The sequence below is a fragment of the Colletotrichum acutatum genome (genome assembly GCF_030867785.1).
Source record: "Colletotrichum acutatum strain CBS 112980 chromosome Unknown BDZ83scaffold_6, whole genome shotgun sequence".
Taxonomy (NCBI): Eukaryota; Fungi; Ascomycota; class Sordariomycetes; order Glomerellales; family Glomerellaceae; genus Colletotrichum; species Colletotrichum acutatum.
Window position 1 is genome coordinate 219,846 of NW_026849000.1, and position 17,054 is coordinate 236,899.

A 17,054-nucleotide genomic window follows, 5' to 3' on the forward strand; every position below is an offset into this window, starting at 1 on the left:
TCCTTTCACAATAGCAATGCCTCATGGTGAGGTTCATCCATGCCATCAGATAAGGGCGAGATACTCGCCTCAACCAGAGTCCGAACGACTCCATCCAAAGAATACAAGTTGTCCAATACCATCATATCCTACAAGCACGTTGTCGGCCTCTTGTCGCCCTTTATTGTGCGCAGCGGGACTACACAAGAGCGGTGATGGCCCGACACCATAGAGGAGATGACTGTGTATGCTCTAGCCGGAGCGTTTCCACATCCCGATCGCCAAGGGTCCTGCCAAGTACGGGAAGAATCCGGGGGACTTATGGGTTCAACAGCAACCGGCCCCGTTCACCAAGGGAGCAGCTGTAATGGGTCCCTAATTGTTGGGTCTCACATCTGATATTGTGTTGTGGAGCACTTGCGGTGCCGCTGACTCGGGTCTCAGGATATCCTAGCAGAGCTGTACCCTGGAGCGATTGGCGAACAAACGTACCCATATTGATATAGCTGAGTCTTTGCAACACATCTCATAACACGTGGGTTCTTTTGTTTGTCCTTGTAAAGGCGATTTGCCTAGACGAGTTGCCGCCGGCATCGCTACGATGGATTCGTTACGCGTATTGCCGGCCGAATTTTATACGAAATAATTGCGGGGAGTAATCCAGGCCCGTCCCCGAGGCGTTTAAAGAAAATGAACAATCTCGGCCGATTACGTACTTACCCCGGGTCCGATGGCGGGGCTTCCTTCAGACATCGTTCTCAAATAGCTATCTCACTGCACATCTAAGTCACGTATCACATCTGCAGTAGACTTCAAAACTCTTCCGATTGATAGATCCAGATAGGACTTTTAAGAGAAAGTAATAATATGTCAGATGGCATTTACAACATCTGAAGCCTCGGGCTCCACCAAAGGCTGGTACCAGCAAAACACGTTGTCGGGATCGTAAAGCTGCTTCAAGGCGCGCAACTTCTCTAGCCTCCACGGTTCATATCCATACAAAGCTTCTGGGGGGTCTCGCATCGAAGATGTCGTGTTGCCGTAGTTCACGTATTGCTGCAACCGCCCATAACCCGATGTTGTGATGAACTCCTTCTTCCACCGGTCAAGGTGCTCCTCAAACTTCTCTCTAAACTCGAGCTTCAACGGCGTCGCCATGAGCATTCTATTTATGAAAGTCAGCGCTCTCTTTGATCAGATGAAGCAGAAACACCAGTTCAGCATCAACTCACAAGAAATGATTCGATCCCCAGCGCCAAGGGAACGCCGTCGCTTCGCTGGGTAGCTCTCGTACTTTTTGGTGGGGCAAGCATTCGAACATGGCCCCGAAGAAGCCCTTGCCCGCCCATTCTTCGTTCATGGATCTGACACTCTCAAAGAATGCCCGGGTGGTCTTGAGGTCAAACTTCTCGACGCAAGCAGCCCCCATCATCTTGTAAGGCGCTTTAGACCAGACCTCTGGCTTACTGAGAACGTTGTTCATGCCTTTGTATGTTTTCCACGGGAGGTCAGCCCAGGTTGTCGTTACTTTCCCGCTGTTGATAACGGGGTTTAGGCCTTTGAATCGTTGAACCCATGGATCTGCCTCGGTTTCGGGACCAGACCAAACAAGATTAACGAGTATGTGATGCTGTGCAGACATGTTAGCCTTGATTTTTCGCGGTAGGGTGAAGACTCTTGACCTTTCTTCCACCTTCACTCTGGCGAACCCACAGCACGAAGATGGCCAGATTGGCTGGCATGACTTCATGAACGTCGTTGAGAGTCTCAAAGACAGAATCAGACTGCTCAACGGTATACTCCAGGTCCCAAGTATAGTGGATGCCCCCGTTTGCCTGGGGATATACGCGGAACGTAGCCTCGAGCGCAATGCCAAAGTTGTGCCCAGCTCCGCGAATAGCCCAGAATAATTCGCGGTTCGAGTCCTCGGACACGAGAACAACGCTCCCGTCGGCGAGAACCATCTTGCAAGACACCATGTTATCGTGTAAGAAGCCGTATTTGCCTTGAAGACGGCCGAGACCGGCTCCGAATGCTACTCCTAAGACACCCGTGGTCGGGCAGGACCCAACGTCTGCCACGATATCAGCATGCCATCTTGGATATGCAGAACTCAGCCACGGAACAGTACTTACTGACTTCCATCCCAATCGACTCGAGATACTTGACAAAGTTGTCCGTTAGGACGCCTCCACCGACGGTCACTTGCTGCTTGTTGGCATCAAATTCCAACTTACTCAGCGGACGCATGTCAATCAGAATCCCATCTTTTAGGTGCCGCATCGTCGTAGTGACAGCATGATGTCCCGACCGGGGCGCGAACGGGATGCCTTTTTCTCGGGCATATTTCATGACCTGAATCACATCCTCTTCACACGCCGGCTCAACAGCCGCAAGATACGTCTATGTCAATCCACAGTCAGCGTGAGTCTCTAGTCGAAGCTTGCCCCGGTCTTACCGGACGCTCATAGTCTGTAAATCGCAGGTCTGATTTCCCAAATTCTTCGGATTCGGTGAGATGAATGCAGGCTCCGGCCGAAAGTCTGGGGTTGAGTTCCTCCAGGGTGATCTCGGGACTCGTTCTTCTCGCCATCCTGCTGGTGCCTGAATTCCTGAAGTGTAGTCGTCGTCAAGCTACCAAGTGAACAGAGTCGTGTCAAAATTTACAGCAATTGTCCATCAGACTGATTGAGCACGGCTTGGGAGCCGATTTCGGCCACATCACATGTCGAGTAAATCATCAATGATTCCTTTTCCTAATGGAACCGTCGGGTCAACTCCGCCATGCCCCCAACATCCCCACTCGCCAACCCAAGGGTCCAGGGGAACAGCGATGCCAGATTTCGAACTACGGGCGCAGTTAGAGTGCCATTTTTCTGTCATCCCAGAGCGGGAGATTCGTGAAGAAGAATCTCTCATTGGCAGACCATTCCCACGTGCTGTATATGAAACCCGTGGGGTTCTCAAGTCTTCATGAACCCAGCCCGTCGAATTTTGAGGTCCTAGACTCAACGGCCAAGACCGGGGTAATGAGCTTGTTTTCTAAACAAGCATTGACTCGTGCTCTTTCATGGGGCCGGCTCCAGGATGTCTCGGGATATAAGGTTTTCTCCTGCAGCTAGTTGAATACAAGAATTCCGTTCCTGGACGACAAATTCGGCATTCATCGAGCAACCCGGCCCAACCTACAGGGGGTTAGAGGTGGCAGTCAGGGAGTCCCTAGCATCGCGGCCCGCTCAGCATGAATCAAGCCCTCGGAAACCGCAGCGACCTTCTTATCGCGTTCCTCGACTATGGATCCCACGATGATTCTTTGCGGGTCCTTGAGAACGTGCAATAATGTTGTTTTCTTATTGGCAGGCTTGCTTTGGCTACTGACTTCATCTCATGAGACCCTGGACCCGTCATACGCGGAGAGCCTCGTCATGTTCGTGTTACTGCGGAACGTGCACCGACCAGCTCTCCACCATAGCTATGAGTGAGAGAGTCAAGCTCGGGGGTCAAGATTCTGAATGCTTTCTTGACGTCGACGGCGATGCAGACAATCTAGCTCGAATAAGTGCTGATGCTGTGGTCAAGTCAAGGAGTTTCAATCATCACGATGGTCACAGTCAACTTGCCTGAGCATATTCAAGCTCAACTGAGCAGGTTGCCAGCTCTTCCAGCTGTCAACACAGCTATCACCTCTCTGTGTCTGGTAGGTTCAGTACTTCAAAAAATTATCTCAAACTGAAAATCTCACCAACTCTCCAGATCGCGACATACATCTTCTGCAGAAGCTTCTACTACCTCTACCTCAGCCCGCTCCGACACTACCCAGGCCCCAAGCTCTGGGCCATCTCCCGCCTGCCATGGAACTACGTCAACATGAAAGGCCGCATAACCTGGCGCATCCGCGAGCTCCATGACCAGTACGGGCCTGTCGTCCGCATCGCGCCTGACGAGCTCTCCTACACGAGCTCCACGGCCTGGAAGAAGATTTACGGACAGCGCACGCCCAGCGAGTTCCCAAAAGCCCTCGACGGCCGCGGCATCGCGCCGCCCACCATGGAGGGCCGAAAGACGCTGATGACGGAGGACCAGGCGGGACACGCGAAACTTCGGCGTGCCATCAACCCGGCCTTTTCGGAGCGTGCGTTACGCGAGCAGGAGTACTACTTTCAGAATTACACGGATACTCTTGTGAGTCAGCTCAAGAAAGTTTGCAAAGAGGGCGCTGTAGATCTGTCGACATGGTTCAATCTTCTTGCTTTCGATATTCTCAATGGTAAGTTACTTTCATATTCACAATACGTTCGAACCCTTGTGGATATTGGTCTGTTTCTCAGCTAACAACCTGTCCACCCAGACCTCGCTTTTGGCACTTCCGAAAACTGCCTCAACAACGCCGACCAGCTCTGGCTCCGCCTCATCAACACGCGCGCCAAAGCCTACGTCTGGATTCAGCTAACAGTACAATATGGCGTCTTCGACCTCCTCACCTGGATCGCGCCGCGCCGCGTGATCGAGTCCCGCCGCAAGCACATCGCCATGACGGAGGCCAAAGTCCGACAGCGGATCGAGGCTACGACCCCGGGCAAGGACTTCATGTCCTACATCCTCAACAACCCGGAGGCGGGCAATAAGCTCACCAACATTGAGCTGACGATGCTGGCGGGCACCTTCATTGTCGCTGGCAGCGGCACCACCGCCGGCGGCATGTCTGGTCTCACGTACCTGCTACTTCATAACCCGGAGAAGCTTGAAAAGGTACAAGCGGAGATCCGCGGCAAATTTAGCACGCAGGAGGAGATTACGATGGTTGCTGCGCAGAATTGTAGATACCTTCGCGCGTGTATTGACGAGGGCATGCGGTTGTACCCTCCCACGCCCGGCTCCCTGCCCCGATGGGTTCCGGGGGAGGGCGAGGTCATTGATGGCAGGTGGGTTCCTGGCGGCTACGCTGTCGCAGTGAACCAGTTCGCGGCGGGACACTCTGAGCATAACTTCCGCCGACCGCAAGAGTTCATTCCGGAGAGATGGCTGGAGCTGGGTCCCGATTCCGAGTTCGCCGGCGATGACCGGGCGGCAGTCCAGCCGTTCTCCTATGGACAACATATTTGTATTGGAAGAGCGTGAGTCCTCCTCCCAAAATTAGATGCCAAGAGATATAAGACCGAGGTGAACGCTGACAGTCTCTCAGGATGGCGTACGCAGAGATGAGCCTGACCATGGCTAAGTTGATTTGGAATTTCGACTTTGAACTCGAGAATCCTGCTGAAGATTGGTGGAGCAAGCAAGGAACATATATCATGTGGGAGAAGGTTCCTTTGATGATTAAGTTACGACCTAGAATAGTTGCTTGAAGGTTGTCTTAAGCATATATAAAGCCGCTCCAGATAAGTCGCCTAGACTTATAGAGTCATGAGAAGGTTGTTGTAGATTGTAGATTCTGATTATACAGACATTGTGCTCAAGGGTGATTACCTTTCCATCATCAAACAATCATTGATGTGACTCTATCAGCAATCATCTCCATGCAATTCGTTCTGAGCCTACTGCAACAATCTTCACTCCAACATCAAAAAGAACCCGCACCCATCATGTAACCACAACAACAAAATTCTCTTTCAAGCACATTACAAATGATTGGACGAACTCGTCTCCGTAAAAGCGAGTCAACGGCCCGGTAGCATCGACCCCTAAAGCTGCCACCTACCAGCAGGATGGTTGACGTCCGAGTCAGCGGACCGCATCCAGGGGGTACCCATGTGCCATCCCCCGTTCGTCCGCGTCTGCAAAGTCCCCTGTCTCGGATCAGGGACGTCTACGTTCTCCCACCTCGCAATGGGCCCTTTTATTGGATTCTAATGTCGTCTCAACGGCTCAAGCTTTCGGACCAATGCCAAGCATGCACTAGAGCACGTTGGCTAATGGTCGATTGAAATCAGTGACGTTGAGTGATATTGACCGTTTGGCCAATAACTGCGCAGACCCTCAACGTGGAGGGGTCTTCTTACACGCTTCCTATGAAGATGGCTAGCAACCGTCGTGAAGCTGAAGTTTTGTAATGGCGATGATAGTGATAGCATTCTAAGTCCTCGTGCCTGTAAGAGATCAATTGTACGTCTCTCAATTGAAGAATCTCACATACGCCAAAGATAAGGGAAACCTCACGCAACATGGCATCTCAAACGTTCTCCTTCACCACAATGACCCAATTCCCAAGTCTCAAACTCCACCATCATCTTCACAACATCCCGCTCCACGCCCTCATTCCGATCCTCCTCCTCCTCCTCCTCATCCACCTCCTCCTCACCCTCCACCGCAACATCTCCCACGCCAGACGCGCACGCGCCCTCTCCTGCCGCCCAGCGCCCCTCGAACCCTCAGAATGGCCCCTCGGGCTGGACATCGTCCTCGCCTCCCTCCGCGCCGACCGCGAGCAGCGCACACCAGACCATGTCGCCGCGCGCTTCGCGGCCCTCCGTCACAGTGGTGACGGCAACAACAGCCATACCAAAACCAAAACCAACACCAACGGTGGCGGCGTCTACACCTTCCGCATGTCCCTCCTCGGCACAACAAACCTCGTCACAGCCGACCCGCGCAACATCCAAGCCCTCCTCGCCACGCAATTCCGCGACTTCGGCATGGGCCTCGCCCGCAGCACGAACCTCAAGACCGTCCTCGGCCGAAGCATCTTCGCGGCCGACGGACCGGCGTGGCGTTCTGCCAGGGAGATGATGAGGCCTCTCTTCAGCCGCGATAATGTGTCCAGGCTGGATCTGCTCGAGGCACATGTCCAGACGCTGTTTCTCTGTATCGAAAGGGAGACCACCGCCCTGAACGCCGCAGATGGAACATGGTCCGCCCCCGTGAGCCTCGCCTCCCTGTTCCCATGCCTCACCCTCGACTCCGCAACAGAACTCTTCCTAGGCCAAAGCACACAAACCCTCTCCGCTCGCCTCCACGCCGAGAACTCCCACCCGGGCACGGCCTTCAATCACGCCTTTGAAAAGCTCCTCGCCGTGCTCGGCACGCGCATGCGTCTCCGGGGCTTCTACTGGCTCTACGGGAACAAAGACCTCCGCTCCTGCGTAGCGACGCTCCACGCCTTCGTCGACGCCGCCATCGCCGCCTCAGACGGCGCAAAAGCCCGAGGTTCATCCCTCGCGCGGTACGATTTCCTAACTGTTCTCCGTGAGCGATGTGCCGGTGGGGGAGGGGACGAAGAAGTTCGTGAGCAGGTGTTGGGGTTGCTCGCCGCGGGACGGGATACCACCGCCTCGCTGATGAGTTGGGTCTGGTACTGCCTCGTTCGCAACCCGCGCGTGTTCACCAAGCTCCGGGCAGAGGTCACATCCAACTTTGGACCCTACCCCTCTTCCACAGATCCTGCAGAGACAATGACCTTCGCGTCCCTGAAGCAGTGCACCTACCTCCAAGCAGTCCTCTCCGAGACTCTCCGCCTCCACTCCGTAGTCCCCTTCAACTCCCGCCGCGCCCTCGTCGACACAACCCTCCCCACAGGCGGCGGCCCCTCCGGCACAGACCCGATTTTCGTGCCCGCGGGAACGGAAGTCAATTTCAGCACGCACGTGCTTCATCGCCGGCACGATCTCTGGGGCGAGGACGCGGATGACTTTGTTCCCGAGAGATGGGAGAAGAAGAGGGGCTCCGCGGGCGCGGCGTGGCATTTCGTGCCTTTCAACGGCGGGCCGAGGATTTGTATCGGGCAGCAGCTGGCTCTGACGGAGGCCGGGTATGTCATTGCGAGGATGGCGCAGAGGTATGAGGCTGTGGAAGGGTTGGATGTTGATGGGACGAGGGATTGGCATAATTTTACGGTGGTTTGTGGGCCTGGGAGTCCGGTTGATCGGAATGAGGCGGTGTTGTGTCGGTTGAAGGTTGCTGAGACGTAAAAGATCCGGCGACATTGCAAGCTTGGCCGTATTGGCTAGGCAGCTTAGCTGTCTTACTTCGCCGTGGCATGCTGGTGAGAGAAGAGATTGTCTCGGATGCCGGCCGGTGATGCATCGGAGGAGTGGATCCTACTGCCGTGTTCAAGCCGCTCCGTTCCGGCCGTCACCATTGGATGAGGCCGGACCATTCGTCAGATTCACAACATTCATATGGGACAGAGAAGTTTGATTGTTTTTGGGTTATTGGTATCATTCAGCGTGATATTTGAAACGAGAAAAGAAAAGTTACATCAAGGTCATGTACACATTTGCGCCGGAATAAGCCCCAGTTTTCATTACCTTTCCAACCAAGCCCTTCCACCGCTTAGAACAACGCTCCGCCCAGACGGATCGCGACGGACTTGTTCTGGGTGTAGTTTGCAAGAGCAGCCTCGCCGAGCTCTCTGCCGATACCGGACTCCTTGAAGCCGCCGAAGGGCACCTGGTAGGAGAGCATGTTGTAGCAGTTGACCCAGACGGTGCCGGCCTTGATGGCGTTGCTGACGCGGATGGCGGTGTTGAGGTCGGTGGTGTGGACGGCGGCGGCGAGGCCGTAGGTGGTGTCGTTTCCGAGCTTGATGACCTCCTCCTCGTCCTTGAACTTGGCGATGGCGCAGACGGGGCCGAAGATCTCCTCCTGCATGATCTTCATGTCCGGGCGGACGTTGCTGAAGATGGTGGGCTGGATGAAGTAGCCCTTGTCGCCGTGGCGCTCGCCGCCGGTCTCGACGGTGGCGCCCTCGTCCTTGCCGGCCTTGATGTAGCCCATGATGCGGTCGAACTGCAGCTGGGAGACCTGGGGGCCCTGGAAGGTCTCCGGGTGGAAGGGGTCGCCGACCTTGTTCTTCTCGGCGCGGGCCTTGAAGGCGGCGAGGAACTTGTCGTAGATGCCCTCCTGGACGAAGATGCGGGTGCCGGCGCAGCAGCACTGGCCGTGGTTGTAGTAGATGCCAAAGTTGACCCAGGAGATGGCCTGCTCAATGTCGGCGTCGTTGAAGACGATGTTGGGGGACTTTCCGCCGAGCTCGAGGGTGACCTTCTTGAGGTTGGAGCTGGCGGCGGCCTTCATGATCTGGCGGCCGACGAGGGTGGAGCCGGTGAAGGCGATCTTGTCAACGTCCATGTGGGAGGAGAGGGCGGCGCCGGCGATCTTGCCGAAGCCGTTGATGAGGTTGAAGACACCGGGGGGGAAACCGGCCTCCTTGATGAACTGGGCGAAGACGAGGGCGGACAGGGGGGTTTGCTCGGCGGTCTTCATGACGATGGTGTTACCCGTCGCCAGGGCGGGGGCGATCTTCCAGGAGAGCATGAGGAGGGGGAAGTTCCAGGGGATGACCTGGGCGCAGACACCGATCTGGAGAGAGAGTTTTTGTTAGCTCGCGGTTCCATGCTGTACTGAGATTGACTGCAACTTACAGGCTCGGAGCGGGTGTAGTGGAACATGTCGTGGGCAACGTCAATGGTCTTGCCCTCGATCTTGTCGGCCCAGCCTCCGTAGTATCTCAAGCAGCCGACGACGGCACCAACATCGCCCTTGGCCATGGAGATGGACTTTCCGTTGTCGAGAGACTCGACGGCGGCCAGGAGGTCGGTGTTCTTCTCGGCAATGTCGGCGAGCTTGTTCAGGAGGTAACCACGCTGGCTGGGGGGGACCTTTCTCCACTCGCCCTCGAAGGCCTTGCGGGCGGCGGCGACGGCGATGTCGACATCCTTCTCGGTGGCCTCGTGGACGGAGGTGATGACCTCCTCGGTGGAGGGGTTGATGACCTCGAAAGTCTGCTTGTCAACACCCTCAACCCACTCGTTGTTGATGAAACTAGAGAATCACAATATGTTAGCCTTTTGGTGTTTTCGAGGTCGCCATTGCTCGCGGGGTAAGCGGCGGCGGGATAAGGGTTGAGGGGTAGAGAATACGCACAGTCCAGTAGGTTGGGTGTAGGCGCCCGTCACCGGGGTCTTGAGCTCAACGGACAAACCCATTGTGTGTGATTTTTGTGGAAAACAAGTACGAAACGTGGAGGGGTATTTGGTATCACGGAAGAAAGAAGAAAAAGTTTGAATTGGGATAGTATTGAGAGTTGAGAGTAGTGAGAAGTGAGAGAGTAAGGGAAGAAACTGGAGAGAAGAAGCTGGGGATCACAGACTGTATATAAAGCGGGGTCCGGGGGCACAGAGAAGAGCAGAGGAACAGAGCTGGGGGAGAGAAGTCCGAAAGTGATACGGTATACCGCGCGGCGCAAAGGCAGTGGAGGGACGAAATGTGAGAGACCTGGAGACCGGAGCGTGAAGGGTCAAGGAGGCGAAGGCGATACCTTGCTCAACAGGAGTGGGGCCCGGGGGGGGGGGCAGGAGGGTGTACGGATGGAGGGGAAGACTCCAGACTCAGAGTAGGGTACTGCGTAAGGATGAGGGGAAGGGGAGTCTGGAGTGTCTGCAAGATAGTAACCTAGCACTAAAACCGAGGCCTGTTCTATCCGTACTTGGTACCGGAACCGCAGATTGGATGGGCATTGGATGAAAGGGAACGTGAGAGAATCCCCCCCATGGACCGGAGCAACGTCAAACACGGTCATTCGGTGGGCTGGACTGGACTTGAGATCTCCACATTGGGGAGCCAGACACGCATCTGCATGCTGTCAATGGACGGGGGAACACTGGGAGTATACCAGATACTGACAAGCTAGGGTGGACTACCATACAGTAATCGATTTGTTAGTGTTGGAGGGGAGAAGGGAAGAAGGGGAGAAATGGAGGGGCAGCAACTTGCAAGGGATGGATGCAAGATGGGGCCTTGAGCTAAGGTAAACGGGGAAAGGTGGGTGCCGCTTCGGGCCAACGCCTGGCTTTCCTTTCCTTTCCTTTCCTTTCCTATCCTTTGCTTTCCTCTCGGCCACCTCAAGGCGAGTCTACTCGTCCCCTTTCCACCGGGCGAGCAATACGCTATCCACCGGTGCGTTGCTGTGCTGCGCTGGCTGACAGCAGGCCCTGCACAGTAATAGACTAGGAATCAGCGAGTGGTCTAGGACTAGAGGAGGATTATCACTAGGTGATGCCTGGTTGACTCGGCCCAAGTTTACCAGAATGTCACCCAGGGGGGGGGGTTGTCACTGTGGGTTCCGTTCGGTGGGAATTGAGTTCCGCGTTCCCATTCCCTGGGGCCCCAGGTTAGGAAGAAGAATCGCGAAACTGTCGTGGTGATATTGGACTACACAACAGAAGGCTTTGAGGTGAGTTGTGCTCGAACATGTGTCAGTTGCTGGCTTTCGTTTTCTCTCTTCTCGCCTCTGTACTGCAAATATGTATCATGCTTGTTTGCTCTTGTTCTTGAGATGTATATGAGAGGTTGCCACGCCCCAGAGCTACCTACAAACCCCTCTCCGCTTCCCCTCTCTTGCAGTTTGTCGACCCCGCATTTTCTCCATCACAAGTTGCGTCTTCCATTGGGCAACGAACCAATCAGCACATTTCAAATTGCTGGTCTTGTCTGGATGCAGCAGCCACACCCGCTTCAAAGCGCTTCATCACACACACCAAACATCTTCTTTTTGTCTCTCTCTACTATGATTATCCCACAGCTATTGAATCTGGCCGAGGGGTCCTGCTTAGGATACTATGACAAATGGCATCACCTAGGGAACAGACGGCCTTCTGCGCTGCTGCTACTCCTCGCCGATCCCTGCCACCTACCGTGCTCACGGTGCAACTATGCTACTGTAGCTGAGCAGCTATCAAACACATCGGAATTCAAGCTCGGGACCAATGTGTTGTGGCCATAGGTAGTACGCTTAGAAATGCCGAATCAAAAGTATAATTGCTATAACCCCGGATTCTTTCGGCATGAAGCCATCCTCCAAGAGATGATCAGACGGTTAACTCTTGGATGCCCGTTGCGTTGTTTGCTCCCAGTTGTACTCCGTACGTAGTAAGCTCTGTATGGATGGGCGGAAGTTCGCCGCCGCGTGTTTTCAGATGCGTTCCGAGCGGTTTGCCTGCAGTCAGCAACTTGAACGACACCCCCAACATACAGTGATGCCCAAAACCATTCCCTGACAATCGAGTCAGAATGACGGTCCCGTTCCAGCCCGGCATACGCAGTATGGGATAAGCAGTATGGGACGAAACACAGTTCCTCACACTTCGACTTCGTCGTTGGATGCCCCAGAACTTTGCCTGGCCCATTTCCCCTCCACCCCACCTTTTCATTCCCACCTTGACGACACACGCACGCGTTCTTTACAGCGTACCGCCGTACCTTACGTCTCTGCTCGGTGGCTGGTCGTGAAATGTTGGGGCCCCGGGCCCCCGACCTGCCACCTTGAAGGTTACCGGTAAGATTGAGATTACCTACCTGTTTCTTCGGACTTCTCCATACCGGGCTCTGCACACTCTGGAGCCTGGATACTGGGGCGCGGACACGGCATACCTAAACCCCCGACCCCACCACCCATGTACATCTCCAAGTTTTTTTTTCACGGTGTCTTGGCTCGATCATCCGCGGCACCTAAAGTCCACGCCTACACCTCCAAGGGGGAGGCAGGGTAGCTCCGTCGTGCGGCGTTAAGCAAATGTTGTGGACGAGATAACGGGGTTCGAAATACTAAACATTGGCTCGGGAGAAGACTACGGTACTTAATTGCCACGAGCTTTCGAGTTTTCGAGGTTTGAAACTCCTCTCTCTCGGGGTGTCTTTACTGCCTATTCCCCGGGCCTCACTCCTCGGTGCAAATGACAGCGAACGACCCTTTTGCTCAGAGATCCCCCGCACCAAAGAAACCCAAAGGGTGGATAAAGGTTTATTAGCTAAGCCCGCAAAGGGGTCTCAGGACAGTGAGATGGGAATTCGCGGCGTTTGCAGAGTGATATATCGACATCCCCCGATATCGAATGCACGCCCCCCCCCCCCCCTTCCTCTTCGTTGCCCCTCCATCGAATTCCTGCCGCGCCCCCGACCCGAATCCCCCTGTCGCGCTTCCTTTGCTGCTTCCTTGTCCCCGACATCATTCGACAGCAACGAACCCTCTTGGCCGAAGCGCTTTGCTTCAGTGCCACAGTGCTTCCTGCTGGGGATTTTGTGGGGTGAGCTTTTCTCAGTCTCTTCGGTCTGATGGCAGTTTCACAGCACGGCTACATGGAGCTCTCTTCATTGCCTTGTTGTCTCTGTCTCTTATTCTGTATACCCCGGCCTATCTGTATCGTGTTTACTCCAGCTGAACGCGGGACCGCAAATAGGTAGATCAGGTAACAACCCATCTATCAAAGTTTTTGCGAATCGCATGTATCGTGTCAATAGCTATGAATCAACATACTTACGCAATGTCAATCCTTCTGACACTTGAGACGAGATAGGTCCCATAACATGTCTTCAGCCCTGCACGTAACTGTATTCGTCCAACACTGCATAAACTACAGTCCCTAGTCTCTTATGTAACCACTCGCCCCCAAACTGGTCGGAATCACTCTTTCCACCCTCAGTTCCGACAAACATCAAAACTTCCAAAATCCGTTCCGAACAGCAGTTGCCATTTCTGTATGCACTCAAGAGGGATTCCTTCGCGCGGAACCCGAACCGGGCCCTGCGTCCGAAAGAGAAACCCAGCTTGCTGCTTGTCAACGCCAAGAGCCGAGACATTCAAATTCCCCCATCTCCATCGTCCATGGACCCCATCCCATGTCCCGTGAGGCTGCGAACCCGCCCGCCGCCTTGCTTCACCTGTGCGGATCCGCACTTGCATTTCCCACAAGCGTCGGTTGTGATTTCTCATCGATTTCTATTTTCTGGGGCTGCCGCTACTACGGAGCACACCCTTGCTCAAAATGTCAATGGTCCAAGTTGCTAGGCGCCACTCACTGTCTTCCCATTTCTTGGTCCAATAGACGCGGTGCGATCTGGTTCACTGTTTCTCTTGTTGATGATTTGGGGATTGTGGAATAGCGGATGGTCCCAACTTCCTACGCTAAGCCGCCCTCCACAAGCCCGCCGGGCGGTGTTTGGACAATCTGGTTGATCCCCGGATCCCCGCACTTTTGCGGCTCCTTTGGACAGATACCCCGTGACCACCATCTTTTCCCTCTGTCCGTACGGATTGTGTCAGCTGTTGTTGGGTTCAACGAGATGCTAGTTTGATATCATAAACCACTGTTCATCTGGAGCAGCTTTATTTTCATCACGTTTATGAAGTAGATGTGACATCTGTTGGCATACCAAGCCCTTCGCTCGTGGTGTAAGTCAATTATGCAGCCGGACGGCCCCATCTGCGGGCATCTGCGGCAACCCTCTACAGGAACCGCTCACCCGGTGCCTGCTACCAGTAGCGAAGACCATGCAATTGATGAGTCTGTCAGCTGGAGTTGTCCAGAAAGCCTATCACCTCACGAGAACATTTGACGATGGCTGTGTGATGACGACCGTGATGGCCGTTCGCCCTTACTTGATAACCATGCATGATGAGGTCTAGACGCCGAAGCGTTATCCCCGCCAAGGGTTCATGCCGTCGAAGGCAAAGCAGCTTGGATTACAATATCGATTAAGGGGTCCTTTCAGAGCAGTGTACCCGACGAATCAGGTTCAAGACAGGATGTTTGTTGTCTTTGGACACGCCCCCCGTAGGCAAGAGTACCGACATGCTGGCTCCCAAGGACTCAACCGGCTCTCATGTACCTCTCGTCTTGGAACCCTCGTAGCTTTGCAGCTTTGTAGCCAATGGCAAGTCAACCTGATCGTTTTAATACTTGACATGGAATACAACTCGCTAGCCCAGGTCGCTTGGCGGAAGCTGGGGTTTGGTACTGAGTGACGAGCCATGCTCCTCTACCGCACCTCCTCTACCACAGCGAGTATTCGGACTGGTTTGACTGTTGAAGCTCGAACTGAAATTTGCGATGCATCTGCGTGGATCAGTATATAACTCCACGGTCATCGCACTAAGTGCTCTTCAAAGTCCGTTCTCTCGGTTTGTATAAGTGAATGTTGTGGCCGTGAGGCATAGCAGAATTCCCTATCCTGTCGTCTATTCGAGCAAGCCTCCCCTTGCAACCCCCAGCAGTATTGTTCATAGATGTGACATCCATTTCGGCTGCCATCCGTGTCTCCTCCGCATGTCTGTGACTTGCAACTCACTGCTGATCGTCCTCGGCTAGCCCCTCGCCCGTCAGTGACATAGCTGTTGAAAGGATGTACCCAGCCTTGAGCAGCCCAAAGTCTGGGAGATCTTCCTTCTTGGCCGCAGCAATGTCGAACTCGTAGCCGTCCTCAATGTACTCGCGTGTTTCAAGGTGGACCATGCGAAGAGGTTTTCCAGACTGGGTGAGTCTCTCCCGAGAGACCATGCGGGGATCCATGTTGAGGTACACCACGTCGGTATAATGCCATCGGACTGATTCGGGCTTGCCAAGGCTATGATCCTTTTCCTGATCAAACATGAGTTCTCTGAGCCATCTAAGTCGGAGTCGAATGGAGCCGTCGGTTTGTGAGATAGGCTCGAAGGCAATCCACGCCTTCGCCCACCACTTCGAGAGTGTATCGTTGAGGGAGATCATGTTCGCCAAAGAGAAGACGCTAGCCGGCGACTGTAGAACAGCGAGATACTTGCGAATCTCCAAGCCGAAAATCTCTCCCGAACCTTTATGCAAGATATAATCCAACGAAACGGCAGTTTGCGAAGAAGGAAAAGAAAGGACTAGACAAGTCTTAGGGTCGGCAGATTTTGTGACAACGCAAGTGCTCTCGTCTCGGAGTAGAGAAGCGGACTATACAGATCAGTACCTGCACAAATATGCTTGCGGGCTGTGTGTAAACTTACCGTAGCCTATTTGATATCGCCTTCCGGGTGGTCCTTTCTTCTAAACGTGTTGAGGACATGCTGGAGCTCGTGAGTTTTAGCCCGAAAGGAACCAGGTTTGGGAAACACTAGTATTCACCCGTGTTAGCTCGCTGATCTCTCGCAAAGTGTTTTGAGCAACTCACGCTCTGCAATCATCCTGGACTTTGCGAACGGCCTCCATCGGCGCCATCATGAGCGATGCCCATACCAATTTGTCCACTCATTCCAGGTCTATTCTATGAGACTTGCAATGGGCCGAATGCGAACTGCGGCACCAAGACTTGGCGAGTTCAAGTCTTGCGTCAATGTCGCTGAGATAAGAAATATTGGGAAGGAGAGCATCCCGTAAAGCGTCGATGTGATCATGCTTGGTGTCCGGATGGTTCAGGTAACGCCTCAATCTTCCTAGCAGAACTTCTTTGCGCTTGCCTAGCAGCTTCCTGTCTGCTTCCGGGTCTTCTTTGTTGGTGCCCGAAGGACCATCTTTGGCCGACATGTCGAAGTGCTTTCCGATTCTGAGTTAGGTAGATAGGCATCTTGATCACTTGCGAACGAGGGAAAGAAAGTGATGTGTCAGTGGCAAGGGAAACAACGAGAGTGAGTACTAAGGTAGGTATCTTGTCTGATTAAATGAAATGGTGCAAAAGCGGAAGGCATGAGGATCGAACTTGATTCGCGCCTGAGAGGAAAGAACGCCAGACTGGTCAATCATCGCGAGGAAGGAACGACCAAGTGGGCGAAGCATCAATCATAGCATGGTAATGGCCCTTGGGCTCGTACCTGCTCAATTGAAGCAAACAGCCATTTGAGCCTAACTCCAGGCTCCAAACTGAGAGATGGAGTAAGACTCTTCGATGTTACAACCACCGACTTACACGTAATGTGCACCACGTTTCGAGTAGAGAATGAGTGTCCATACTCTTGATGAACGCTTAAATTTTAGGAGAATGCTTGACATAATGATGAATATCCTGCTGAGAAAGTTTGTCAAACTGTGAGAAGGAACTCTTCCATGTCGGTCGTGATTGGCAGAATGGGCCAGTGACATATCATGTTGATCCCCTGGTCATCAATCTCCAAGAACCCCAGACTTAAGGGGTGAATCTGGGGAATGACGTCATGCGGGATGGCAGCAGTATGATTGTCCCTGAAGAAAAGGTAGGTCCGTTGCTGGGTGACAGACTGTATCATTTGAGCATTAACAAAAGAGAGTATGCGGTGAGAGACAAGGCATGTGATTTACTATCCAGGTAGGATGAGGTTTGAGTGGTTCTATTGGCCCATTCCTGAGGCAGAAAAGGATTCGACAACA

The 17,054-nt window shown here is 53.8% G+C and overlaps 6 protein-coding genes across 6 annotated transcripts; 3 read left to right on the forward strand and 3 right to left on the reverse strand.

The window, feature by feature from the left end:
* Positions 1 to 814: 814 nt before the first annotated feature.
* On the reverse strand, positions 815 to 2,985 carry BDZ83DRAFT_787968 (FAD binding domain-containing protein). Its single transcript, XM_060515673.1, has 5 exons — positions 2,438 to 2,985; positions 2,115 to 2,382; positions 1,662 to 2,053; positions 1,212 to 1,609; positions 815 to 1,144 (listed from the first exon to the last, which is right to left on the reverse strand). The coding sequence occupies exons 1-5, from the start codon at positions 2,570 to 2,572 to the stop codon at positions 850 to 852; spliced, it is 1,488 nt and encodes a 495-aa protein (XP_060370561.1). The 5' UTR covers positions 2,573 to 2,985; the 3' UTR covers positions 815 to 849.
* Positions 2,986 to 3,580: 595 nt separating this feature from the next.
* On the forward strand, positions 3,581 to 5,324 carry BDZ83DRAFT_747289 (cytochrome P450; the record flags this gene model as incomplete). The annotated part of the gene is made up of 4 exons (XM_060513409.1): positions 3,581 to 3,676; positions 3,733 to 4,246; positions 4,328 to 5,093; positions 5,162 to 5,324. The coding sequence occupies 4 exons, from the start codon at positions 3,581 to 3,583 to the stop codon at positions 5,322 to 5,324; spliced, it is 1,539 nt and encodes a 512-aa protein (XP_060370562.1).
* Positions 5,325 to 6,241: 917 nt separating this feature from the next.
* BDZ83DRAFT_601369 (cytochrome P-450) lies at positions 6,242 to 8,098 on the forward strand. Its single transcript, XM_060507096.1, has one exon. It carries the CDS (start codon positions 6,525 to 6,527, stop codon positions 7,881 to 7,883), a length of 1,359 nt encoding a protein of 452 aa, XP_060370563.1. The 5' UTR covers positions 6,242 to 6,524; the 3' UTR covers positions 7,884 to 8,098.
* A 149-nt stretch (positions 8,099 to 8,247) lies between these two features.
* Positions 8,248 to 9,902, reverse strand: BDZ83DRAFT_747291 (aldehyde dehydrogenase; the record flags this gene model as incomplete). Its single annotated transcript, XM_060513410.1, has 3 exons — positions 8,248 to 9,276; positions 9,339 to 9,738; positions 9,841 to 9,902. The coding sequence occupies 3 exons, from the start codon at positions 9,900 to 9,902 to the stop codon at positions 8,248 to 8,250; spliced, it is 1,491 nt and encodes a 496-aa protein (XP_060370564.1).
* Positions 9,903 to 13,558: 3,656 nt separating this feature from the next.
* Positions 13,559 to 14,056, forward strand: BDZ83DRAFT_601375 (uncharacterized protein). The gene has a single exon (XM_060507097.1). The coding sequence runs from the start codon at positions 13,591 to 13,593 to the stop codon at positions 13,852 to 13,854; it is 264 nt and encodes an 87-aa protein (XP_060370565.1). The 5' UTR covers positions 13,559 to 13,590; the 3' UTR covers positions 13,855 to 14,056.
* An 820-nt stretch (positions 14,057 to 14,876) lies between these two features.
* Positions 14,877 to 15,669, reverse strand: BDZ83DRAFT_373517 (uncharacterized protein). The gene has a single exon (XM_060502657.1). It carries the CDS (start codon positions 15,456 to 15,458, stop codon positions 15,036 to 15,038), a length of 423 nt encoding a protein of 140 aa, XP_060370566.1. The 5' UTR covers positions 15,459 to 15,669; the 3' UTR covers positions 14,877 to 15,035.
* Positions 15,670 to 17,054: the final 1,385 nt, after the last annotated feature.